The sequence below is a fragment of the Thunnus maccoyii genome, chromosome 11 (genome assembly GCF_910596095.1).
Source record: "Thunnus maccoyii chromosome 11, fThuMac1.1, whole genome shotgun sequence".
Classification (NCBI taxonomy): Eukaryota; Metazoa; Chordata; class Actinopteri; order Scombriformes; family Scombridae; genus Thunnus; species Thunnus maccoyii.
This window is the reverse complement of record NC_056543.1, coordinates 28,538,568-28,566,345: the sequence shown is the minus strand read 5'-3', so window position 1 is coordinate 28,566,345 and position 27,778 is coordinate 28,538,568. Positions and strand designations below refer to the sequence as shown.

Below are 27,778 nucleotides of genomic sequence, written 5' to 3'. Positions count from 1 at the left end.
CACCGTAGTGTGAAGTCACAACGCCAAGATGGCGCTTCCCGTGCGGACAAACTTGAGACATGTCTTCAGGTTCATTCAGAAGATTAATTCTCCTAAAAGATCTCTGTGTGGAGCCTGTACGGAAAATAAGGTAGCTACTGCGGTAAGAGAAATGTTTCTTGTGTTCCCCGCTGTTTCCCTCCGCAGCACAGCCGGATCCGGCGTTAAACGACAGCAGTAATTCATATTACTATAATACTATTCTGCTGCACTTCTATTTAAATTCGTGGTGCTACTGAGGAGAAGTGACAGCAGACTACAGAGGAGAGATGTTATGTGTGATTAAAGGAGCATTAAACTGCATTTCAGCTTTTAATTACCCCAATATACACAGTATGTGTCTGTGATGCTTTGCTAGCGTTCAGTTCCAGCTCCAGTCACTACTGACAACACTTAAGATTACTGAAGGTTACTGTTTATGAGATAAAAGGACCACGACTTAATTCTGATTTGGCATTTAAAGTCTGGCTGTTCTTGGTAAACACACAACAAAGCTTTATAGAAGTATCAGATGAGCCATTCTTCTAGAAAATCGCACTTACAACTTCACTGCCAAAAAAGCAAAACATATTTAGAACAGTCACCAGTCCTTCAATTATATCATGCAATACCTGACTGTCTGTACAATATCTGACACCAAAACAATACTTTTGCGATACCTTACTCTGAGGAATAGTGACATGTATTTTTTTTACAATCTCCTTCTTCATCTATTCATTTAATAGAAGAAGACACATTTAACAAAGTACTCTCTACAATAAATCAGGAACAATCCGATAAAAGAATAAAGTAAATAAGAGTACAAATCTGAACAAGCATTTGATGTTAGCTTTCACTACAGGACAGTTTCTAATACTTAGTGTCTTACTGTTGTAACAGTAGTAAGGGTTCAATATCCTCATCATGAGCCTAAAGGTGTCTTATTAGTAGTTTTTATGTCTCCCAATAAAATGGCTTTAGTGTTTTAATGAGTTGAGATGAGCTCAGATGTCAGTAGAATCTACACATAACTGATTATATTATTTTTGTGCTTCTCATATTAATCCTCTATTAAATCACCATGGATTGTTGTGACACTAATATCAGCTTGTTTCCCCCCCAACACTCCAAAATGGGAAACCTACTGGTGCTGGCCTACAAGTCATAACATTTGTCTGAGAAAATGACACATTTTATTCAGATTGATCTTGTTCTAACCACATAGTGAAAACATTACTAAAAGTTGTCTTACTTTTAGTCAGTATTGCTGCTTTAGTTTGGTTTCTAGACATATAGTGAGGCTTGAAAGAGCAGTCTTCCTCCTCTTTTTCTACCAGTGTTACATGTACACACATAGTATTTATAGTATTTACGACATAATATAAAGACACATCTCTGTCTGTAAGAAGACTTGACACCATGATGTGCTGGTATTTGACTTTAATGGCAGTGTCCATTGGATGCAGTACACAGTCCTAGTCCTTCATCTGTTCTCTGTACTGCCCGGCTTCACAATCAGCACTGTGTCACCAGTTTATAGCAGACTGGACATCTGTTCTGCTCATTACTGCTTCTGTAAATAACTGTGCTGAGTATGTTTTACATGTTCACGTTAATGCTTGGACTGTTTTAAGGAGAATTCTCAGTGATCTGACACATAAGGACAGTCAGGTTCTTTGGTCAGATCAATTAGAATGAATATGTAATGTCACTGTCTGATAAACTAATCATCAGTGGTTGGTCAGTCTCAAACATTAGTCAGATTTGGCCCCAGCATCACATTATCATGACGTGATACAGTTACAGCCATTCTGAGGAGTCAACCAGCAGGAGCTGAATCATCAACAGTTCCTCTTAAGCAGGGGACAAAGTTCAGCAGCTGTTCAGCACATATGCAATAAAAACAATGTATTTTATTTGTAACATAAGGAATTGTGTACAAGGGGGATTTAGTCCTCAAATTTTACTTATTTAAAATAGTATCAAAAAATGTAAACAGAAAATGAAAATGCTTTCACAGTTGGGGCCAGATGTTATTTTCAGTAATTGCATTTAGTTTGACCACAGAAAATGTTTCAGAGACATAATATGATTAGTCAGTTAATTGATCAGTTGCTAACTATTAAATTAATCAACAACTATTTTGAATCAATTAATTGTTTTGAGTCTTTTTTTAAGAGAAAAATGTCCAGATTCGATGATTTCAGCCTCTTAAATGTTTTAGTCCTTATTATAGTGAACTGAATATCTTGTGGACTGTTGTGGACAAAATGAGACGTGACCTTGGGAAACAGTGTTCAGCATGTTTCACCATTTTCTGACATTTTATAGACCAAACAACTAATTGATTAAACGAGAAAATAATCAACAGATGAATGAATAATGAAAATAATCATTAGTTGCAGCCCTACAGTGAATATCAGCTTTGGTGTCAGTTGCTCAGAATCAAAGAGTGACAGCTTTTTTTTTCTGGAGTTCAGATGAAAGCAAACATGGTTACACCCTCAGTCCCTGGGGGAAAGGCATTCTGGGAAACGGCGGAAATCACAAACTGAAGTTGAAGTAAAGAAGGCCAGCTGAGGAAAAATGTGGTTCAACATAAAACCAAATCACAACATGTCATCACAAAATCTAACAGTGCAAAATCTGGATTTTCTGTAATATATTGATTATATCTGACTTTGGCTAGTTGAGGATTCACAAAGACCCAAAATAATATTCTTATTATATGATATGTAGGATTTTTCTTTGGCTTTATGGTTCCTGCAGGAGTTTAAATGACACCGTTTGGATATTTTGAGCATGTTCTTTATCCCAAATTGTTGTCTTTAACTGTAGCAGCTTTCATGTACAGTATGTGACTAAAAGGTTTTTTTTTCTTGTCTATCTTGAGTTTATTCGGTTCAGTTTCGTTTCCTAGTCTGGCATGTGACACTACATCCTCAGTAGCGCTCCTTGAGTGTACCTTTTTTTACTTCAGTTGATTCAAGAAACGCGCCGACTATAACTCAGCTTAGGGTTTCCTATCATTGCACGGCTGCCTTGGAGAAGCAAATGGGGTGTTAAGCCAAACAACGAGTCCCCTGACACGCGTAAGAATAACCAGTGCATTTCAGTACAACAGAGATGCTAATTATTGAGCTGTTCTTGCATTACGGTGCAGTTAAAAACCCTCACCCATCTGCCCAAAGCCCTGTTGCCGGTTGATGTATGAGCTGTAATACAGTATGCGCGTTCACCGCCGTCCCGTCTGTATTTTGTTAAGTCGAAGTCTCTGGAGAGGCCGCAGAGGTGTGCGACGAGAGGGGAGGAAGGGCTGGAAACGGGGGGGACTCAAAAAGCATCACAGCAGTGCTTCATTACCAGCAATAACATCAGAAATGAAGTGTTGGTTTTCATTTGTTTTAATTTTCTCCAAATGTGGACGGCTGAGCGCAAACACCAGTGTGCTCACAATGCCCCGAGGTGTGATGTGCGTCAAACAAGACACTTTTATGCACTGGAAAATGTGTATTTAAAAAGTCACTGAACCTTAACAGACTGATACAAAGATGAAGTGTGATCTTGTGAATTTTGATAGAAATGTTTGTGAGACAGCTGTGGTTTGCATCTCTTTTATTTATTTATTTTTTTTAAATCTTGTCTCTCGTAGTATAAATTTGTAGTGATAGTTGTGTTCATACTAACAAATAACCTGCAACCTGCATTTGAGAGGAAGAGAAAAAGTAACACGAGCAGAGTTCCTCCTCTGCAGTGCGTGCTGCTATTTTTTGCTTCCCTGACGAAGTGACACTAAGCTTGTTTTCAGATTAAATGATACATTACATGGCCAAAAGTATACAGACACCTGAACAACACTGGGCATTAATCTGCCTCCACTCTTCTGATTTCATGCTCACCAGCAGCTGCCGAGATTTGCTCCCATTCAGCCTGAAGAGCATCAGAGTCGTCTAGCTAACAGTCGGTGCTCTGTCTAAACACGTCTTAAACGATGGAGTCTAAACTCAACTTTTTTTAACTTAATGTTTTACATGTTGAATTGAATTTTAAAGTCTAACAAAAGTAGTTGTTTCTTGATCCTTCTAAGAGTCTCAGTAATGTTTTTAACTTTGTTTCTTTAATTAAATTGATTCTTTCCCCATTAGAGAGCAAATGATTAGCTGCTTAACTGATGAGTTCATTGACAAATATATTAAGTAAGTATCTTGAGTGATAGTTTGAAGTCATTTATCAAGCAAAAATCCCAAACAGTCAGTAGATCCAGCTTCTCAGTTGTGAGGATTATCAGCTTTTCTTTAAATATGATATTATATTTTGTGTAAATTGAAAATCTTTTTAGTTTTGGATCATTAGTTGAATAAAACAAGCAGTTTGATGACATCATCTTTGGGTTTAGGAAATTGTGTTTGGCAGATTTCACTATTTTCTAACATTTTATCGACCAACCAATTATTTGAGAAAGTAATAGACAGATTAATTGATGATGAAAATAATCTTAAATTGAAGCCATATACCTTGTTCATTCTCTTTGCCATGTTAATGATAACAAAACAAGCAGCTAAATAAAGAACAGTTAGCATTCAAGAAACTATAACGAGGAAATAATGATTTTTCAGAATCATAATTGTTAACTTCTTCTGTTACCGTCTGATTAATTGACTATCTCATTATCTAATCACTTTAATTAATCTGACCTAAATAGTGAAGTCAGTTGTTAGTATTTGGTTAGACTTGACATGTGTGCACCTTCTATAACCCTTCAGCCACACTCCAGCCTCACGTCAGCTGTAAATACAGTGAAAACACGTCCAGCCGTCCCTTGCCTGTGGTCCTGTTATTGGCTGATATCAGTCATGTCAGCCCCGGGCTCCAGGAAAGAGGAAGTGACTTCTAATTTGCCTCTCTGTTCTCCTCTGCTCCGAATTCGCTTACTCGGGTGTCAGCTAAAACCATTAGAGCGGCTCCCGCACCACATGGGAGATTCCGGCGAGAGCGAGGAAACATGGCCTCCCCTTTGAGGATGTTCATTAACTGCCCTATTTATTTTCAACTGTCAGAAAAGCCCGCTAATTCTCAGCAGTCCCCTCTGCGTTATTTGCTCTGTTGTAGCCGTCCTCCAGCTCGGGCCTTCGCTCAGGCGCTTTGCTCATTATCCATTTCTTAAAACTATACCATATGTCAACATATTCCTTTTTTAAAAAAAAATTCATATCGAGTTGTCGAATTACAGAATCGGTTTATAGCCGTGCGCGTACACTGGTGTCTGGGGAATCATACTAGTTTTACTCGGTGCCTGATCCAGCATCTTTCGCTGAGCATCTGACACTTTTAATTAAAACGTAGCAAGTATCTGGTATCATGCCTTTGAGCTGCACTCAGCAACAGACGCCGCCTGTGCAGGAGGAAATAACCGGACTCTGCTGCTGCTGCTGGTGGAGGTTTTCCTTTAATGTCACCATAATTACATATTGATAAATTTATGAAGTGTGTGCCGGTTATTTTTTGCTGTGTTGTGACTTTTATGTTTTTTTCGGGATATTATTAGCTCTCCTGTCACTCATTTGTTTCCTGCGTGAGAAATAAAATTAAACATCTCCATTGTCAACATTAGAAAGAAAAAGGAAGTGGTTTATTGAAACGGTGTGGAGGGACCCGCTGCGTGGAAACAAGTTGATCCGGCATGAATGTGTTTATCTAACGGCAAAAAAAGAGTAACATATAAATTAGGCTAGTCTTGGCTTTTCCCAGCTGCACCCAGCTGCTCTACATGTGATCATGGACATATTGTAGAAAAGCTATGTTGGTTTTCAACAAGCCTGCACTTCCAGTACAGTTTAACTCCGTCATACTGGTTATTATCTTCTTAGACTTTTGCAAGATAGTTAATAAAACTGCTGCGATTAATACTAGTGTTTATCAGGCCTGGTTTGTGACTTGCTGATTTTAGATGTTAGTCAGTCACTATCCAGGGACGGGTGTTTGGAAATTATTTTCAACTATCCAGCAAACATTCGAGTTCTCGGCCAGACGTTTATGAAACCACTTTGTTGACACAGTGCGAGTGCCAACAAAGAGAAGTTGGACAAAAAAAGGCTTGATTGTCTGTGAAAAAGTTGAACTTGGTTCAATTTAAGGCAACGTTATTGGAATCAATGACACACAAGCTCACATTTCTTGCACTTCACTTATCAACGTGTACGTTGTAATCCTGTTGTTTAGATTGTGAACATTGCAAAGGAGAATATGGCTGCAACCAATGATTATTGAATTAATCTGATGATTATTTTCTTGATTAATTGTTCGGTCGATAAAATGTCCGCAAAGGGTGAAAAAGGTCAAACAAAGGTCAAGGTGAAGTCCTCTCTCCAGTCCACAACCCAAAGATATTTAGTTTTCTATCATATAAGACTAAATAATTTGGACATTGTTTTTAAAAAATGACTCAAAACCATTAATTGATTATCTAAATAGTTGGCGATTAATATTCTGTTGATGGACTAATCAGTTCGTCGACTAATCGTTGCAGCTCTAATAGAGAATAAATTATTTCTGGTGTAAAATCCTGTCTCATAGTATCACCAGTGTGCAGTGTGTTTTGTGTTTTGGCATCTGGAAATTCTTCAAACTAAATGGATCTATGGCTCAAACTGGACATCCTGGATTATACAGTCCTGACCGAAGTCAGAGAACTAGTTACTAAATCACTTTTAGTAGTTTCACATTGCGTAACGTTTGTACTTTGGGTCGAACGTCTTGTGCCTGTCACTTGTTGTGTATAATTACACCAGCAGGTCATATAATACTATAGTTGGTACAATATCAGTTGTATGTTGTGTCGTTTGTCACTTCACATAAACTAGAAAAGTCATTAAACGTTGAGTTTCTAATGAGCCAGATTACAGTTTCCTGTCTTGAGTAGGCACTGCTCCTCGTGGTTATCTCCCCCCAGGCTGTCTTGAAGTCTGGATCCTTCAGAAGCTGCAGCCTGTTAGGGCCGCGGGCCGGGGCTGCCTCCCCTGCCTGGTTATTTTTGGAGCACCGTTGGGCCCTGTCTGCGGGGAGTGCTGTTTTTGAAGGGCCTCCAGTCCCATTAATCAGCCTGGGGACCCCACGGCGCGAGCGGGCCCCGAGCCCTGGCCCGCCACACTGCAGCGTTCTGTTCCTGTACCCCCGCTCTCTGCACAGTGTGAAGCTCAGAGGAACCTCATCAATCTCACCTGTCCCACACGTCAACCGCAGATTTAATCAAACGCTCCTTTTGGGCCTTCCCCTTTACTCCCCCTCTAACACCCTCTCTGGGAGGAAAAAAAGAAAAAACTGTCCAAGTTTTGACTCAGCTTAGTCACTCTTTTATTCTTATTTATTTTTCTACTAAGTTGCCTCCTCCATCACTTTCTTTTCTCTTTTTTTTCTGCTTTATCCACCACTCCATTGCTCAGTTTTCTTGCCTGTGTGTGCTTTATTATATTGACGTGTCTGCGTGTTTTCTCTGTGGTCATATGCACTTTGTTTCAAGCTGTGGTGTGTTCCCAAATTGGCTGAACACACACACATGCTTTAGGGAGAAGGGGGGGGGGGGGGGTTAATACAGTAAAGCCCATTTCCTGTTCGATACCTTACTGAAGTGCAGCTCTGTTGGTCGCCTGCGTTAACAGGTCCCAAAGTGAGAGGAAGACAGAGATGAAGTGAAGATACAGAGGAGCGGGGGGAAGGTGTGTCAAGGTGCATTTCAGCATGATGCCGGTGTTAATGAGGTGCCTGGGGCACCCGGGACAGAAGAGGAACACTGGATCTTGTATGTCGGACACACAGCGGGAGGGCCGGCTGGCAACGAGAGGTAAATCCTCCATCAGAAGGGCCATCTCGGTGCAGTCTTTGTAAGATCTGGAGCTCCTTCACGGCTCACAATGAACTGATGGTAACTCACAGCGGGGCGAGCGGCGGCGATCCCAGAGGTGGTTTTCAAACGTGTTGAAATTGGCGCGGTAAAACGGCGGTGACCGTCGGACTCGCTCATCAGCCCCTCGGTGAGAGAGATGTCAGTGGGCCACTCCAGGGCTCCCAGGCTCTGATATGATGTATGAGCCTGAAAAACAGCCCAGAGCAGATCTGAGAAGAGGAATGCACAGTTTTGCAAATCCTAGCTCAACCAAAATCATGGCTGTGATTAATAACATCGACTATTGCGAGGATGTAGGCCCGCACATGCTGGAAACTACAACTGCTCAATAATGAGAGTGGCCGATATTTGGCCTATTGTTAATGCTTTCTCCTCTCACAGCATGCTTGAGCAACAACTTGAATGCAGACATTTCTAGAAGTGACCCCAACTATTGAAATAAAGCAGCGTTTTCCCCAGCAGACTGTGAGATACAGTTCAGGAGCCATATGCACAAAACCATCCATATGCCATCTCCACACATAAACTGGTATTTATTAAAGAACATACTGTGCGAATGTGTGCACCTTATGCATATACATACCAGGCGTTCACAAGGTTCACAAGGTTGAGCTGAGCGTAAAAGTAAAGTAGAGTGGAAATGGAAAAATGAGATCAGGGAATTTAATTTAAGTTTTAGGTTGTTAGTCTGTTACTGTGCACATTTTTGTTGCAGTTACACACCGGCTATTTAACTGATGCTTGGCACATTATAAACCTTTTTCTCAGGGCCGTTTTGGGATAATTATATCTCTTTGATTTAACATGATTTATTGAAATGTTGTGTATTTTTTTCCCCTGTGTTTATATGTTTGTTACCATTTAAACTTTTATTGTTGAGCACTCATAAACTCTTTTTGGACACTCCTTCTCATCTTCTTGAATGAGAAAGTGTGTCCAACTTTTGCTCGGTACAGTAGTTTGATGATGCTGCTCGAGTATAATATCACCGCAGATGATAGTTTACAGGTGTGTGTGTGATATATAAAGACACTATGGGTACTACAGGTAGTTGCAGTGGTGGGTAACAGCTGTGCTGACACTTTTGGAAGACCTTGCCAGTGCTTTTCAGTAAAATTGCGCTTTTTATCGTTCTTTTTCAATCCAACCCCAAGTTGGTTGTCTCAGACTAATTTTATGATTGGGCTGAATTTCTGCCATTCGCCTTTTTTGGTCAGCTGTGTTGCAGTTTTAGCAGTTCCATGATTCGATTTGATCCGCTATAAACAGACAACAGCTTGTCTGCTTCCTCTCAGCCATCCATATTTGATTTAACTGTTCAGTGTGAGCACAGCGAGTCGTATGTTTTGGCCGTACAGAAAACATGATTAAATGTGTAGTGTGATTTAATTTCATGTACAAGATTAATAAAATCTTAGTGTCCAGATGAACTGTGGTAGTTGAAAGCATGAGGATGCACAGCTTTAAAAATCTGATGAAAAGAATGTGTGTGTGTGTGTGTGTGCATATTTCTGCCTGTGTGCTTACAGTCTTGAATCTACGCAGGGTTTTATGCATCTGGCTCTAGGACTATCTGTCATCTTTACACATTCCTCCGCAAGGATGTCATTTGGTTGTGACTTGCTCTCACTGATAAATCCAACATTTGTCATCCGTATCCCACCATGCAGTTGTTCCAGAGCTCTGGAAGACATTGGAGAGAAAAGGGAAATGTTGTTTCCATGAAATCCTGGAAATGGATCTCCTCTGGAATTCTGGGAAAGCCGATGTTCATTCCAAGAGAGGACTGTCTTTCTGTCCTCAAATGAAGTGAATCAGCTCCAGTTGACCATTGTTTTCCATTTTATAGTTGCAGCAGGATCTGGTCATGATATTGTTGTTTTGATGAGCTGTCCTCTTTTTTTCTTTCCAACAGTGTTGATCCTTAATGTGAGCTGTCAAAGTCTGATGGACAGACACCTTCACAGCTTCACCGCTTGTTGATGTAGGAAAAGACTACGACACGTGTGGACGTATGTCTGTGTTTGCACACGACCTCTATCCCTACGGATATTACCACACACGTATACACACACAGACAAATGAACACATATTCCCGGAAAAGTACTGCAAGTGTGAAAACATGGCCTTTAAGTGTATGTAACCTTCGAGCTGTTGGCGTTAATGTCACACACACGGTGCATAATGCATTCAGCATATGGCAGACGTGGATGAAGAAAGCTTTCGTCACCTTAGCAACAATGTAGTACGACAGAGCCGTTCCTGTCAGTGTAAAATATGAGGAGAGAGCAACCAGCGTTTTCTGCGTCTGCTACGTGTCATCAACAGGCTTCCAACGACTGTGAGACAAAAAGTTAAAGAAAGGCAAGTTAGGAGATAATAGGGTAGATGATGTTGTTATTCATTGCTTTATTCTTTTATGCAACTGTAATTGGACTAGAAGCGATTAGTCTATTTGTTTATATTGAGGTTAGTGTTCCTGTTAGGCAATCATGTCTGCTTCTAATCAGTGTTTTTGTAAAAAAAAAAAAAAAAAAAAGTGTTGTGGGTCTATGAATGTTCTTTTGTTGTCCGCTACTTAATATCTCAACAACTAGAGGATGGAATACCATGAAATTTTGTACTGACATTAATGGTCCCCAGTGGATGAATCTTCTTGACTTTGATGATCACAGTGAGTTTGACATTTTTGGCTTTTAGTGAAATGTTTTGACAGTCATTGAATGGACTGCCGTGAAATTCGTCGCAGACATTCATGTTCCCTTCAGGATGAGCTGTAATAACTGGTGAAGTTTTTATTTGGCGCAATCATCAGATCAACATTTTTAATTTGAATAATACTTTGGTTTATGGCCAAATACCTGCAAAACATTCCCATTAGCCACAGCTTTACTTTCTTTTTAGTGCTAATTAGCAAACGATAGCATGCTAACACACTAAAATAAGATGATGAACATGTTAAACAATACTCGCTAAACGTCAGCATATTCTCATTGTCGTTGTTAGCATGTTAGCGTGCTGACATTAATATTTAGCTCAAAGCACCACTGCTAGTGCTGCTAGTATGGCTGTAGATCAGTCTTATTACTGTGTTTAAGTTCAATTCAACATTGACTCACAGGACAGAAAACTGCTTCTGCACTCGACTGAAATGTTCATGTAGCACCTCTGGCCACACCCTAACCTGTGATGTCACAGCAGGTGTTCATCATCGGCTGTCAAAGGCAAAACCCCTGCTGTGACATCACTGACAGGGGTGTGGCCAAAAGCACAACATGCTTTGGATATTTCAACCATAGATATGATTTCAACCCACAGAGAGCAGTGTGTCAACAGCTCCCTGCTCTGTCATTCACTTTGAATTACTCATCTCAACTTTATTTATGTAATGTAGCACTTCAAACACAACATAGTTGATCCAAAAAAACACAACATAGTTGATCCAAAGTGCTGCACAGCACAGACAGAAAGAAACAAAAGAAAGGAAGACGGTTTTAATTAAATAAAAAGCACAAGTAAAATAAAATTTCCCTTGATTTTCAGAGTTCCTTTTTGCATGTATTTACAGCCACATTTTTCAGTTATTTGAACCCTGTGAAGTTCATTTGATTTATCTTACTAGTAATTTTTAACAAGCCACAGAACTCCATAATATGAAATCAAATACTCTACGAGTATTTAAATGTTGAAATGAATTTAGTCGCACAACTTAATGTAGTCCATTGCAAAGGTATGTGAGATGATAATATTTTATAACTGTTGGCTCTGCAGCGCCGTATTCATTACAAACATTAATTGCTTTACAACATTTGCTGTCTCCTCTGTCATCATGCAGTACTTGATTTACATCTTTGTGTAACCTACTTTCTCTTCCAACGACTATAGAGGCACATGTTTAAAGACACTTTCCCTTGACCAAAAGTAACACAGAGGTGTCTGGCGAAGTAGCGTGATGCGTGATAGCCGCTGATTGCCCAGTGGCTGGTTAGCTGTGGCGTTGACTCACATTTGACACTCGATTGGCTCAAATGACACCATTACCATGTCTGCATGGCTAATGGCTTCCCTTGGGGGCTGGAGCAGAGGGGGAACATGCGTTTGGCGTGTCAGCTCGAGGTGAGAACACACATGAGCCAGACTCTGGGCCCCGTCCGCACCCAAATCAATCCTGACACCTCTTAAGAGGCTCTCAGCATCAATGGCACTCCAGTGCAATTACCCCGTCGGTAATGACATAAGCACCCAGTTCCTTCCTGCCTCTCTCTTGCTGGGTAGCAACCCGCTCCCTCAGGCCAGTAGACAGAGGCTTTGTGGACAGTGCTGGTCTCAGAGCAGTTGTTATTCGATCCCTCAGGGCTGTGAGTTAGAGAGGCTCTGGGCCAAGCTGGTAACAGAGCAGCTGTTACCTGATCTCAGGGGCTGTGCCGAGCCTGTCCCTCAGTCAGATTGAATGTGATGTAGCTCAGCAAGCTGTCGAGATAACTGACTTCTCAGCAGCGACCGAAGAGGATATCCTCTGAAAGCTTGGGGTTTTAATGATTAGTTATGATAACCTTGAAGAGTGCAGCCGGGGAACATATGATCGCCAGTCAGATTTCAGGTGATAACACAGAGATCCTGAGGGTTTTGTGGAGGTAAAAGTTTTAAAAATGAGCTTTTCTGTTGAAATGTCCAGTGCTGCTGTTTACAACCCATCAACACATCTCCCATTGAGCTGAAACAAACCTAATCTCATAATTGTGCGTCATTTTGTTTGAAAGTGATTGTAAGGTTATTACAGTATCAACCTTGACATATAAATTTGGATGGTTTGTCGAATCAGAAAACTGAACAAAAGTTTCAATAGTAATAGTAGTTGATGAATATAATGTTTACTTATGATACTAACATTAAGTTTTTGCCCTTTGATATACACCGCATGTCTTCTTTGTTGGGTCTTGCATAAATTACTTTCTAAAACAAGTTTCAATAAACCAATTTGACCAAATTTTATCCCATTATTTTGTCTGCTTGTTCTTTTGATTCAAGGCATCACAGACATTTTCTAGAATATAGGCAATGCAGAAAACCTGAGCCTTCTTAAAGTGTAACACTCCATTGTGAACTAGTTTTTAAACTTGTTGAACCCCATCCCTTTTTTTTATCTTCCCAATTTATTCAGTACTAACTTGTAGGGCCTGTTCAAACCCAAACACAAAGGATGCAGGTTCCTCATTCATCTCAGTAAGACCAGTGTATTGGCACAGTGAAAGTCTAAGTGCAGAAGGCTCTGCCCCCCCAAAAAACCAGGTCTTCCAGCAAAAACAACGCTGGCCCTTGCATTTTTAAATGCAGTGCTATTTTCTGCCTTAACAAGTTCTTAGTATTTAGAAAAGCACCTGGTGGTTTTGGCCTTGTTACCCAGGAGGTTGTAGCGCTCATGAGTTATCCTAATCTTAGTGCAAGTGGAAGTTCATGTTAGCTCTACCACATATTCCACATATAATGTAATCCCTCACCACCTTCTCACCTGTGAGTTGGAGCGTCCAGCCAAACCACAGCTGTGCACCTCAGCCGGCATTTGAACATTGGTCTCCATGGTAGGTGGATGAATGTGTGTCACCCAGGCGCCAAACACTGTGTCATTCTCACTTCCCAACAAAAACACAAAGCTCCAGCCTGTGTCTTTGTGTTTCTCTGCTCTGCCAAAGCTAATCTACTATGTTACGGCACTGGTGAAGAAGTCCCGATTTTGGGTAACAGCGCGGTTTCATGTCTCATGACAGGTGCTGCTCTGCTTGCCCTCTAATTGTATCATGTGGTGCTCGCTGCCACAGGCAGTGGTTAAGACTCTTCCAGCAGGCCCAATTGAAAGCCAAGGTTCAGTGGAGCAGGTCGGTGCCAGAAGAAATGAGGTGGTCATTCCCGGCCAGGCTCTGCAGAAACAGAAACACTGTGTTTGCCCAGGGATACAAACAAAACGAGTGATCTCTGTCTTTTCCTTTAAAGGAGGGCCCGCTGTTGTCCCAGCTCCAGTTTTATAAAATACGGCCCTTGTTTTAATGTTGGTGATATGGTGGGCTGCATGTTGTATGGTACATCTGATATATTCCTGTGGTTCTGCCTCCCCCTCCACCTCCAGCGTCCTTCCCCATTGTGGTAACAGCGGCCTTGAAGTTGGTTGGACAGATGTTAAGTGTTATCGTTGGCCAGCGAGGTGATGCATTCTTTGTGCTGGATGTGTTTGGGAGAGAACAGAAGTGCTAGCCATGGAGTTAGCATCTTGGTAATACAAGCATGACCGCTGTTGGCGTCCAACCTGCCAATAGTTTAAGGCTGACACTTTAGTCTCTGCAGGCTTCTTTCTAGTTGTGACTTTCTCACCTTTTCACCTCTCTCTCATACTGATACTGCCCTTCTCTTCTCTTCTCTTCTCTTCTCTTCTCTTCTCTTCTCTTCTCTTCTCTTCTCTTCTCTTCTCTTCTGAGACTGACAGTATATTAGTCTGTCAGTTTCTATGCTGGATTTTTGTTGTGTGAAATAAAAGCTACCCTAAGTGTATTCCTCTTCTTCTTCTTTAGGAGCCTCCAGGAGGTGGGCGTGTATTCTCTGGGATCCAGCCAACAGGGGTGCCCCACCTGGGTAACTACTTGGGTGCTCTGGAGAACTGGGTGTCCCTGCAGAACCAGTACCCATCAGTGCTTTACAGCATTGTGGACCTGCACTCCATAACACAGCCTCAGGACCCAGCCCAGCTCAGGAGCAACATTGTGGACATGGCAGCCAGCCTGCTGGCTTGCGGCATCGACCCAGAGAGGGCGATACTCTTCCAACAGTCTCAGGTCAGCTGGAGAGGAGGGATAGATGGATGATGGAAAGTTGGAATTCAGATCTAACCAGCAGGCCCAGTGCTAAAATGGCAACATCAAGGAGCTAATTATCATAATATGGGCACATAAGATGTCTATACATTTACCTATTATTATTTTAGGGCTGCAACCAATGATTTTTTTCATTATAAGTTAATCTGCTGAGTATTTACACAATTAATGACTTCATTGTTTTGTCTACAAAAGGTCACAAAAATAATGAAATGCCTTGTATAATTTCCATATGCCCAAGGAAATGTCTTCAAATGTTGAAGTCTGTGACGCTGACCATGTTTTGTCCAACCAACAGATCACAACCCAAAGATCTTTAATTTACAGTGATATGAAACGACAATGAATCAATTCTCAAAACAGTTGCAGATACTTGACACTTGACTAATCAATGAATTGTTTCAGCACTATTTTAATGAATATTTTGAATGTAAATGTTTTACCATTACTATGCAGGTGCTATGATATATTTAAGATCATGTTACTGGAAATCTGGTGTCTTTCAAGATTGTAGGAAAAAGTTTTGACAAAAGATTGTTGACAAAAGTAATGTTGTATAGCCACCATGTTGACATTGTGTCAGATAATTCGTCTTAAAAATGGTTCTACTCCAAATTATTACTTCTAGGGCTATTAATTTTTCTCAGGAGGATCATAGACCCTGGAATGCAGCACTGTGATGTCAGATCTAGTCCTAAATATCTACTCAAAGTACCAGAAAAGTACTACTCAGCTGGGTCACATATGAAGCCGTTCTGCCTGACAGCTTTCACACAAGTACTGTGGTAAACTACTAGAACTTCAGACAAAATCAGTGCTGCAGCACACAAGTGTGAGAGTATGTCAGTGTGTGCTTATGACGTGTGTGTCCTTTTTATGCCTCTGTGCTGGTGACAGCCGTGGCTGGAGGCATTATGTTTTCCCTGTTGTCCGTCCGTCTGTCCGTCCCATTCTCATGAACGTGATATCTCAGGAACGCATTGAGGGAATTTCTTCAAATTTGGCACAAACGTCCACTTGGGCTCAAGGATGAACTGATTAGATTTTAGTGGTCAGAGGTCAAAGGTCACTGTGACCTCACAAATATGTTTTTGGTCACGGGTCAAGAATTCATATGCTAATTATGACGTGAAGTTTCACACAAATGTCTAATAAGATAAAATTATGAAGTGATGACATTTTATATCCAGATAGTCTCTAAGTGAAGACAGTATGTTTCTCACTGCAAATTATTCACTGGAATCATACATGTCAATATAGTGATATCTTCCATTATGCCAGAAAATCTACTCAAAACCTTTTATTATATTCCTTCAAAGTCTTCAATACAAATATTATATGGGTCTGGACAGACATGGATGTAAACTCCAACTTCACTGGTTGGCGGAGACATACAACCGCGAGGCGTATTTCTAGTTTAAAGACAGCCTCTAGTCTCTTTCCAAGTTTGTCATCGAGACAGTCAGCCGTCTTTGACAGTTTATTTTACTTCTGTCGACTCTGTAATGTTTACCTGCTGACATGCTGGCCAGCCCCAAATGCTTATTTGATCGCTCTTGATTCTTATCTCCCCTACATACACACACTCTTTCACAGAGACGACGGAAAGACACACAACCATAAACCACTAATACGTCCTGCTCGGGCCACATGAAGGAATCAAGAAGGAAAATGACAGATTTAACAATTGCAGCACTTCAACAGATTCCAGATTTCAGGTTTAAATTCACAGTGACGACAAAGAGGGAAATCAGCACAGCTGTTATGTTCTCCCTTGATACTGGTGAGTTTTCGTTTCCTAGGATAGCGACGGAATGTTCTTCAAAGACCCGCCCCTACTCTGCCTCTGATTGGCTCTGACCCTGATACTCTTACCCTAACCATCTCACTCCTCATGCCTAAGCCTAACCAACCTAACCAATGAAGGCAGCAAGTACTAGCCAATCAGAGGCAAAGTAGGGCGGGTCTTCACTGAAGATTCTGTCGCCATCCTAGGAAACGAAAATCTTCTCCATACTCTGTGTGTGTGTGTATGTGTGTGAATGTGTGTGTGTTTTCTTCCTCACAAGTTAAGAATTTGAAATGTGTGCAAAAGAAAGAGTGTTTGAGATAGTGAAGTTCAGTCCATCTGTATTTCTCTTCCACCCTCTTGCCACACACACACACACACACACACACACACAAAAACACACAGTCCTATTTTTATTCCCGTTTAGCTTCATGCCACATAACTTGGCAGCGAGGTGACCCTCCTAAACACGCCTGCTCCACATGTAAAAATACGAAGGCTGCCCAAAGAAAATACTTGACTTCATTGAAAAAAGAACAGAACTGGTGACGGGCCGGAGTCCGTGGTATCAGAATGAAGTTAATGAATCAGCAGATCCACAAACCCCCCTGGGGTTTCTAAAAGTATTGTGGAGAAAAGTATGTTTATTCTAAAAAGCCAACTGTTAGCTGTTCTCCAAAATCCCCTCTTTATAATCTGAAGGAGCTGTTGCCACGGCTGTATAATTCACTATCAGTGTAATGCCCATATGATCCATGACATTAGCATATCTGTCTTGGCGGTGCATTCTTGCCATGCAGCATGAATGGAGGCCTTGTTCTCCCTCAAGACTTTAAATATCAGAATTTTATTGCACTTCAAAACCATATCCATCCTCTTCTGTGCTGTCATCAACATCTGTCCCATCTCTTGTTTGTCTGCAGTGTGTAATGAATACCGTCCCCCTACATGTTAGCCTGAAATCCTGGTTTATGTCCCCGCTGTCTGGCGTTGACGTCACGCTCCCCAGAATGCTTTTCAAGCAACAAGTGAGAGAGAGGATGCCAATATAGCCAATGTCTATAAACTTTAATTTGCTGAAGCAGAAGAATATTTCCTGCATCCCCCATACACACGCACTCACACACACACACACACACACACACACACACACACACACACACACACACACACACAGAGTCATGTTTCCATCACTTCAGAGGACATTACATTGACTTACATTCATTTCCTGGAGATTTATCCTAACGTTAACCATAACCTACTACATGCCTAAACCTAACCCTACCCTAACCTTAACATAACCTTAAACTAACCTTAACTTTAAACCAAGTCTTCACCCCAAAATTAATAATTTACATTAAGGGGATTTGCTCTTTGTCCCCGTAAGGGAGGCAAGTCCCCACAACATGACTGTGCAAATAGATTTATGTCTCGACAACATGAGGAATATCTGGACCACACAAACACGCACACACACACACACACGCACACACAAACACACACGCACACACAAACACACACGCCATTTTCACATTCAGGACTCTGTGAAAGAGGATAGGTTGGAATTAATTGCACTACCAGATGCACTGGATCACTCCATTACACTGCTATTAATATTCATTTATTTTAGCACATGCAAAACAGTTGAGGTTTTTAAAGTTAATTTAAGCTTGATGATGACTGATAGACCTATCACCAATAACTAGAGCACAACTAAACTCAAGCTTAAAGGGCAAATGCACTAAACAACAACAATAAAAATACAGTGTGTTAAAAGTAAAGTGAAGCTTTGATTTCTATGCTTCTGAGAGAACTGTTTACTGCGGCATGCACACATTCATATGTGCACATACACTGTGATCTACTGTAATTTTACAGCTGAGACTCTTGAAAAAGAGAACTTGATCTTGTGAGGCTAACTGGCAAAATAATAATAATAATAATAAAAAAAAGAAATGTTTTATTGATGTCTGAACTCGATGTCTGGGGTCAATAGAGTTTTAGTTTAATAATGATTATTAGATTATTGGAACATTTGATCTCCCCTAAATAATCAACATCAGTTACTTACATTAATAAGGTCCAAAGTGACCACAGCTGATTTGAATCCAGGATTGTTCCACTCAAATTAATATGTAGAAGAAATGTTTTTTTTTTTTGATAAACCATATTTCCTACTTTTCCATTGTAAATGTTCTCGCTCTGTTTGCATTCATAGTTAACAAGTAGTCTATGGAAAACAAATCTTCATTCTTATGGCTTATTCTCTTTTTGAGATGTACAAAATAAAAGAACATCTAATACAAATAGCGAAGAAAAAGATTGAATCAACTCAGTTCATAGCAGAAATGTGTCTATCTTAGTCTTATCTTCATTGGTGGAGCACAGGTGTGACCTGGTGCAGGAGTGAAGGTCAGGTTGAGAGAAGAGTAGGCGTCAGTACACTTCTCTGCCACAAGGAGGCGCTAGGGAGTTGCCCTCCTGCATCATTGCTGTCCCATAGCAGAGCTCTCCTCATTCATCTGTTTGTTTAATCTGTCTGCTTAATTTATTTCCTCTTTTTATCTCAACAGTGCTTCTCTGTAGTTGCAAGCATTTCTTTATAATTGAACTTAAGACAGTATGATGCACAAACACAGATAGAATGCATGTGTAAGTAGATTTATACTACCGCTTTATAGATGTTTTTTGTATATTATAGCAGGACTACACCGACATATGTAACACACTGAAACCAAGTTATTATATCTACCAGACATAAAGAATTCACATTATCTTTACAGCCAACTTATGTATGTCTAGAAGTCTTTGTCTGTGTGACTGAACTGAATCATTCTGTGCCAGATGGAAAAGATGAATCGCAGGGATGTGATGTTGATATACTGTATGTGTGTGAGCTGAATACAGCCGGTTACAACAGGTGTTTTTTTCCCCCCTAAATAGATAAAAGAATTGACATTGTCCTGTGGTGTGTGTGCTGTCTCTCTCTGTCCTTCACCTGCAGGTGTCCGAGCACGCCGAGCTCTCCTGGATCCTCGGCTGTCTGACCAGCATGCCTCGCCTCCGACACCTGCCGCAGTGGAAGGTTGGAATTTCAACAAAACAAAATTGTATTCTTCCACCGTTAAAAAAGGCAAAAGGCACATACAGATGCATACGATGCAAATTTCTATACAGTGGCCTTTTTGAAACTACCAACAATTAAAATGTTGTTTGGGGAATATTTATGATTTATAATCATGTGTGACATTTTTGATTGATTTTATGATAACTTGTTATTATCTGTGTGTATAATCCTGCCCCTGTTGCTACAGTGCAGCATTACAAGTTCAAACTGATATAAAGTTAATTCATAAATCGATTCAACATTATTTTAAAAATTCTCTGTTATAGTTGTCAAATTGTCTTATTTTTACGAGCTCCTATTAACCATTTCAACGGGTTCATTACAGTGCAGTGATGCCTTTTGAACCAGTTGTAATCTATTAACATACATTAACTACAGATATATACACAGCATGAAATCCTTATGATTTGTTAATAAACTACCAGAGCCTTTATACTTTAACCACAATAAACATGGAATAATTAAAATTACTTTATAAATGGATACTGAAGAAATAATCAATAAAAAGATAATAGACAGTTATTCCTAATAGATCCATTCAATATTATTTAATATACTGTTAAAAGACAAGAAGAATTGTTCATTATTCAACATCTAACAAATTAAAAGTTTAATACTGTTAAATAATTTGGGACATTTCCTCATCTGTTCTTGGAAGTTGGTGGTATGAGAGAGTGAGCTGCTTTTCAACATAATTCAGTTACAAACCCTGAAAAGCTTCACTGTCCAGCCACAAACAACAAATCTAGAAGCAGGTTAATAATGGAGATATATCAGCTGTCCACTCTCGCTGCTCTGATTAGCTATAAATTTGACAGCTTTTTACTGTTTCTGCAGTCATAGATTACTGGAAGTTTAAAAGACATACAGATTAAAAACAACTTTAATTCTTCTATCCAAAATTGACTGTCATGAGAAAACAAACTGCAGCCAAATAATATTTTGAGTCAACTGGTGCGAAATCAAATTGAGCCCGAACCTCGTATCCAGTTACTCGTTGCTGCCAGATCTTTTTTTGACCTACCATACCATCAAACTGAAGATAAAGGGTATTTATTTCTGAATATCATTAAATCGGGACAAGAATCCCGCCTTTAAATACAGGCTTGGGTTTCTCTGTGCAGCCAGCAATCACAAAAAGAAGATGGTTCCTTTTATAGTAGATTATATATCTTTTGATTATTGTGGATGTTATATGTCTATCACGTCTATTAGACCTCCTGTCCTCGTACTCCCTCACTGGTACAGAATCATGTTGCTTTAATTATCGCCACGTGGCGATCAGTTCAGTCGCAAATGAAGATCTTTCTTTTTTTCACTCCCTCTGAATTTCCAGCATTTATCCACCATCCCTACTGTCTATCATTTTTTCTCTATTCCACCTGCCAGATTTATGTCTTATGATCACTGTTAGTTTCCCAGCCACATGCAGTTTTAATGCACGTTGAGAGGAGGCAAGAGAGCCAGCGGTTCCCTGATCTGGGTCTCTGTTGCTACATAGAAAACACCTTTTGTTTACCCAACAGTTGAGTTGATCTCAAACATGGTAGAAAATGTGAACTCATCCGTGCCCCGTTTGTCTGAGAATCGATGAGTCGTAAAAGTGAAAATGGCTCTTTGTGGGTGAAAGAAAAAAGTTCACTTGAAGTCAGTCTTTCACACCGTCCTCTTTTATTTTCGCTCGTTCTTCGTTTTTTCTTCCTCCCCCTTTTCTTCCACCCTTCATTCCCTCCATCTTCTCCTCCAGATGAAGAGCAAACAAAAAAACGAAGGCAGCGTTGGTCTCTACACTTATCCAGTCCTCCAGGCTGCCGACATTCTCCTCTACAAGTGAGAACTCCATGCAAGTAGGATGTTTTGTGCGTGCGTGTGTGTGTGTGTGTGGGTGTGTGTTTGTTGCTATGTTCTCGTTCTTGGCTATTGCCTTTTAAAGTCATATTGTACTTTGTTGTTTTACTGCATTTTAAAGTCTTATCACTAAATCCTAAAGGACGGGTTCCTCGGTTTTCAACCGGAACTCATTAAAATGTTTTTCCGATCATTTATATGTGTGGCATAGCTGAGAAAAATAGAGTCAATGCATCCTTAGAGAGGATGGTTTGCAGACATATTTTATTGTTACATACAGACACTATATTCCAGTGTAGTCTGGGTTGATAAAAGAATAATAAACCCTTTTAATATTTATAATCTAATGCATTTGTTATTTTTCATGTTTTTTTTAGTGGAGATAAACCATCTCATCTGAGAGCAAAGATCGCCTCCACTAACATCATAAAAAATGAATATAATTCTATTAAAATAAAACCTTAACTTTCAAAGAGCAAAAGTGCTATTTTATACAGTAAATGCCAATTGTGTGACTATTGTTAGGGCCATTTCACCTAAACTAGAAAACTGATCATTCAAAAGCTGGGAAGATAAAACCAGAGTTATCTTGTAGACAGGTATACTACTTAGAAAGACTGTATGATTTTATATAAGTTGTGTGAACCAGCCCTTTAACACTCCTTAGTATATTTAAAGGTAATTTAAAAGTAAAAGCTTTTTTATCATGTTTCTGACATTTAAGTCTTAGTATCACATCATCGTCAAGTGAAAGTCTGCTAGTGCTGCATCACTATGTTTTGTTAATGATTACATCAGTTGGTTGAATTATTGTAACTTTAGTTTTTTCCGCTGTGAAAATGAATACTTATATTTCTAAACAAATTTAGAAGATATCTCTGCAGCCATGCTGTTTCCACTTGAACCATCAAAAAGCCAAAAGCTAATTTCCTGTGAATAAGGGAAGCACAGCAGAGAAAATCGCATCTCTAATGCTCTCCGGATTTTATTAAAGAGGAAATGAATGGATTGCTTCCTCCCGAGTGACGGTTACAAAGTTGATAAACCAGCGCTGAAGACGGCTCCAGCAGTGACTTCAAGTGTCTCCAATTTGTTCTAACATCTTGCTGTGTATTTGAGCTCCTCTGCTATTACTGTGTGCAGTTGTATAGGAAGCTCACGTTGAGTTCTGGATTGTCACTCAGGTCCACACACGTCCCCGTGGGAGAGGATCAGGTCCAGCATTTGGAGCTGGCTCAGGATCTCGCTCGCATCTTCAACAACCGCTACGGAGACCTGTTCCCTGAACTTTGCGCTCTAATGAGTAAGAACACACGTACAAGCATGACTGCACACACATACATTACAACACAACAACAGATATAGGCTAAACAAGTCAAATAACGTCTGTTTTCCATTTTTAGTTTTATACAATTCATTTGTTCTTGTCAGAGTGGAAAAACCTCTGAAACAACATTAAGAACATCATGGGACATTAAACTCACTATTGAAATGCACACTGATGAAATTCTTTTAGTGTCAACATCTGTTTGAGATATCATCCTTTGACGTGGAAGAAGTACTCAGATCCTTTACTTAAGTAAAAGTACCAATACAGCAATGTAAAAATATTCCATTACAAGTAAAAGTCCAACATGTAAATCCTACTTAAGTAGTAAAAGTACATAAGTATTATCAGCTTGATGTAGTTCAAGTGTTTGGAGTTTTGCAGTAAAAGTAGTGGTTTGGTCCCTCTGACTGATATATTATTATATATGACATCATTAGATTATTAATAGTGAAGCATCAGTGTTAGAGCAGCATGTTACTGTTGTAGCTGCTGGAGGTGGAGCTAGTTTACACTACTTTATATACAGTTAGCTAGTTTAGTCCAGTGGTTCCCAACCTAGCGGTCGGGCCCCTCTTAAGGGTCACCAGATAAATCTGAGGGGTCGTGAGATGATTAATGGGAGAGGAAAGAAGAAAAAACAAAGTTCTGATACACAAATCTGTTTTCAGTTTTTGGAATTTTTCTCCAATCTTTGATTTTCGGTGAAATATTTGATCATTTGAACATTTATTGAAATGAAAGCATGTGAGAAGTTTAGAGGAAAAAATCACTATTTGGTGGAACTGTTAACAACTCATAGACATGTGAAATGTGACCCCGACTACACACTGCTTTTTGTAAGACGTCAAAAGTCAAAAAGGTTGGAAACCACTGGTTTCATCTTTAACAATGTGTTGGATTTTAAAAGCTTGTTATATTATCCATTGTGTCAAATCTTCATCTGAAAAGTGACTAAAGCTGTCAAATAAATGTAGTGGAGTAGAAAGTACAATATTTCCCTCTGAAATGTAGCTTAGTGGAAGTATAAAGTAAAACGAAATGGAAATACTCAAATAAAGTGCAAGTACCTCAAAAATGTAGTTTTTAGTTACTTTCCACCAATGTTTGCACCTCTCTTACACTGAAGGTAGAATTAATACTCATATAATTACCATGTACGAATATAAACTTGTAACATTTCAGCTGCAATTTGTTAGTTTTGTTTTTTCCACTTGAGAAAAAGTGACAAACAAATCTTCATCAGTCTAATTGTCATTTCTGTTTCTAACTGAGTCCCAAAAACTTTTTTTTTTCTTAAGACAAGTGAAAAGATCTGCAGGTACAGTAAGAATATTCCAACCAGTTTTATAGAAATCAACTTTTTCCAGAATTTTCTAGAAATGCTGTTACTGTTGCTATGCTACGATCAAGGAAAATGTAACATGATTCTCAGAAAATACCAGAAACATAATAATTGCATTGGAAACAGGATTACATTTGCTTACTTCACTGATTTAAAAAAAACAAAAACAAATAAAAAAAACCAATTGATTTGATTTGAAGTGTTTTTGCAGTGCAGATTACATCACATCTTGTTGCTATGTTGCATTGTCACTGAGTATTTGCTTTTGTGCGTGTATAAAATCATCTCTGCTGTCCCACTGAACTATTATTTTCCTGAATGAAATTGTTGAACAAAACGGCAGCTTTAGAAAGAAGATGTTGTGTTTAAATTTGGAATGAATGACACCAGTGATTTCTCACGTTACTGAAATCATTTCTACTATCAAACCCTGCTTCTAGTTGTTCCTAATGATGAGATCACATCATTAATGGTAGTCCAGCAAAAAACTGCAAAATAAAGCAAACAAAGTCAATAGCTGTTTGTTTTTTTCAAAGCATGATTTTGGGTTAATTTTAATAAAATTCTGGGTAAACATCTTTCCTATTTTTACAAAATCATTTCACAGATAATTTGACAATAGTTACCTCAGATGATGGGATGCATACTTGCTGTCTGTCACTATCTCTTGGACAAAGTAGGAAAGAAAGTCTTCATGTTTTCTGCTCCAGCCGTTTGTAGTTTTCTCCGCTCGTAGCTCTTTTTGGCCTTTTGATGATTATTGTCTGTTAGTATATAGTATTGTTTTCTGTTTGACTGATTTTGTAATGTTTTGACTGCAGCTTTTTATGCCGCCATGTCGGCCAGATCTCCCTCACAAAAGAAGGCTCCGACGTCATTGAGACTTACATCAGTAAATAAAGGTTCAATTAAAAAACAAAAGACCGAGTGACCCCCTCCCCACATATCACACACTGAGGGGACATTCAGGAAAATAATGGACCATTCAACAAAGAATTAACATGCAATAAAGCACTGCTGAGACTATTTTATTTCAAAATGATTACTCTATGCTTTCCAAGATTACTCACAGTTTACACACACATGGTCAACATGTTCAGAGATCCCACCAACCTCCTAGTTTCATTCTTCTTGATTATCAGTATCATAAAAGCATAAGACGGAGTCAGTCATGTGTGCAATGCAGCTTTGATTAAAGAAATATTTTCTTCCTCTTGTATCAGAATAATAGAGTGATAATAGATTTGGGGGATGCCCTTGATATGACTTCAGGGACGGGGCTTTGCATGTGTGTGTCTTTGCGTGTGTGTGTGTGTAAGCAGCCAACGAGGTCAACAGCATTTGGCTCAGCCCGGTGGATCCTATCCTCATCTCTTGTCTTGTCTTGGCAAAGCAGAGTTGCCATTCACCACCTTCTATTTGAAACCAAATCAAACCCTCCCTGTCTCTTTTAATATTCTCTGTTTGATTTACTCAGTAAAATCTCTCTAAAGTGTTCTCTACTCGTCCAGTCAAGAAGAAAAAAAGCTCAGAGTTGATCAAAATGTTGATACGCTCATTTAGTTCACCTTCGGTTATTGCGGTGCTCTCCCAGCTTTCAGTAAGCTATCACAACAGCAGTGATTGCCTTGGGTTTCCCCTTCTAGGCTACATATAAGCTGCCTAGTCCTTTGGTGGAGATTATTGGAGCTGCACACAGCCTGAAAGGGAAATTTTTCTGACACTAGTCCTGGCTCTGCATGAAGAGCAGAGCGTTGTTGTTTGAAGATTTTGTAATTGCAGCCTCGTCCCTCACTCTCTCTCTCTCTCTCTCTCTTACAGCAGAGTTCTCTGAGTTTAGTCTGACTCCTAATAAACGTTCTCTGATCTGATACGTGTGTCGTACCTTGATGCAACAAGTAATTTTGCAATGTGTCAGTCTTCAAATGCTCATATTGAAATTAATATATTATTTTTTTCTCATCATATAACGGGCTTCTCTGTCTGCTTTCCTTCCACAGGCTCTACACGAAAGATAAAATCCCTCCGCGACCCCTCAGCTAAAATGTCCAAGTCTGACCCCCAAACGATGGCGACGATTACCATCACAGACTCTCCCGATGACATCGCCCTCAAGGTCCGCCGCGCCGTCACCGACTTCACCTCTGGGGTCACCTTCGACCCGGAGACACGGCCAGGTGTATCCAACCTGGTGACGATCCATGCCGCCATGGCGATGATCAGCGTAGAGGAGGCGGTGTCCGAGGCCAGAGGGTTGGACACGGGAGCATATAAGAAGCTGGTAGCAGAGGCTGTGATCCAGAGGCTAACGCCCATCAGAGAGGAGATCGAGAGGCTGAGGTCGGACCGGGCTCACCTGGAGAGAGTGCTAGCCCAGGGGACCCAAAGGGCTCGAGAACTGGCCGCACCTGTGCTCAGAGAGGTCCGACAGCGAGTTGGATTCTGCTGAAAAGCAGCTGGGTTGGAAAACGATGGTCATGTTTGCACTGCAGGCCTTTAACACTGAATGCTGCAGATATCAAATTCTATTAATGACTGTTTACATCTATTCTAGGATGTAACTGTGTTATTATCAACATGTGTTGAGAGCAATGTGGAAAAGACCCAACTGAAGAGAAATAGAAGAAAAGAGAAACAGAAGAAAGTCACTTATTGTTTTTATATATGTTCTTTTCAAACTTGTTCTCAGCATATCAGTGTTGTTGTAGGTGCCTTTGACTTTTGGCTGTATTAAAGGGAAAATCCACTTAATTACAAGTTGGAGCTTTTCATTGGTTTGGCCATTGTTTCTATTCACCAAGTTGATTGCTGAGATCTCAGAATGCTGCAACATTGCTAAGAAGAAGTGAGACGAAGGCAAGAAACACAAGCAGATGTTTAAACCCCCACTATGATCATATTTATTTAGAAGGAGAGAAGAAAGGTGAATGGTATTGTCTGTTGTAAACATCCATCACACTTCACAGAATCACTTTCACTTTGACATATCTCACATACTGTAGTTTTTTTTTTTAGTTTTTCCTTGAAATAAAGTGCTTATGATATTCCGGCTAAACTGGCGGCTTATTGGACTTTGTCATAGTGATGTCACCTTGTTCCAAGATTCCAGCAATTACTGGTGAGTACAATGTTATCATAACTAATAGAAACAATGGCCAAAAACATTAAAAATAAGATTCAAGTTTTATTAAACCAGAATGATCCTTCAATGTGTTTCCATGCAGGAAATATTTTTAGTTTTTTCCAGTTTTGAGTCTTGTCCATGTTCAGCTGATCTGCTGCGCCACCATAATTATAATAACGACAACTTCCTAACGGGTTTGCATGTGTTGTCATGATGGTCACATGAAGTCTGGACTGACAAAAAAGAAAAAATCTTGCTAATTTGGTTTGATACATCTACAGCTGTGAAATTTAATGCAATCTGATACAACAGACCTACAATAAACCATTTGTGAAGCACCTCAATTTTAGTTTTGTTGACAAAAGTTTTAAGAGTCGTCTTTTCATTTTTTACCTCATAGTTATGATGATGTGATGTTGTACTGGACTGCTTTATTGTTG

At 39.8% G+C, this 27,778-nt stretch overlaps 1 protein-coding gene across 2 annotated transcripts; it reads left to right on the top strand.

Annotated features, from left to right (window-relative positions):
- Positions 1 to 27,682, top strand: wars2 (tryptophanyl tRNA synthetase 2, mitochondrial). Of its 2 annotated transcripts, none has more exons than XM_042427238.1 (6): positions 1 to 130; positions 14,479 to 14,739; positions 19,572 to 19,652; positions 21,442 to 21,524; positions 22,727 to 22,845; positions 26,215 to 27,682. In XM_042427238.1, the coding sequence occupies exons 1-6, from the start codon at positions 29 to 31 to the stop codon at positions 26,661 to 26,663; spliced, it is 1,095 nt and encodes a 364-aa protein (XP_042283172.1). In that variant the 5' UTR covers positions 1 to 28; the 3' UTR covers positions 26,664 to 27,682. The 2 variants fall into 2 exon arrangements, with proteins under 2 accessions (XP_042283172.1, XP_042283171.1); XM_042427237.1 differs by having other exon boundaries at positions 1 to 142.
- Positions 27,683 to 27,778: the final 96 nt, after the last annotated feature.

Coding starts and splice junctions, on each gene's coding strand:
- wars2 (XM_042427237.1), top strand. CDS start 29: ATGGCGCTTCCCGTGCGGACAAACTTGAGACATGTCTTCAGGTTCATT. Junction 19,653..21,441: donor GACACCTGCCGCAGTGGAAG/GTTGGAATTTCA, acceptor CTTCTCCTCCAG/ATGAAGAGCAAACAAAAAAA. Junction 21,525..22,726: donor GCCGACATTCTCCTCTACAA/GTGAGAACTCCA, acceptor ATTGTCACTCAG/GTCCACACACGTCCCCGTGG.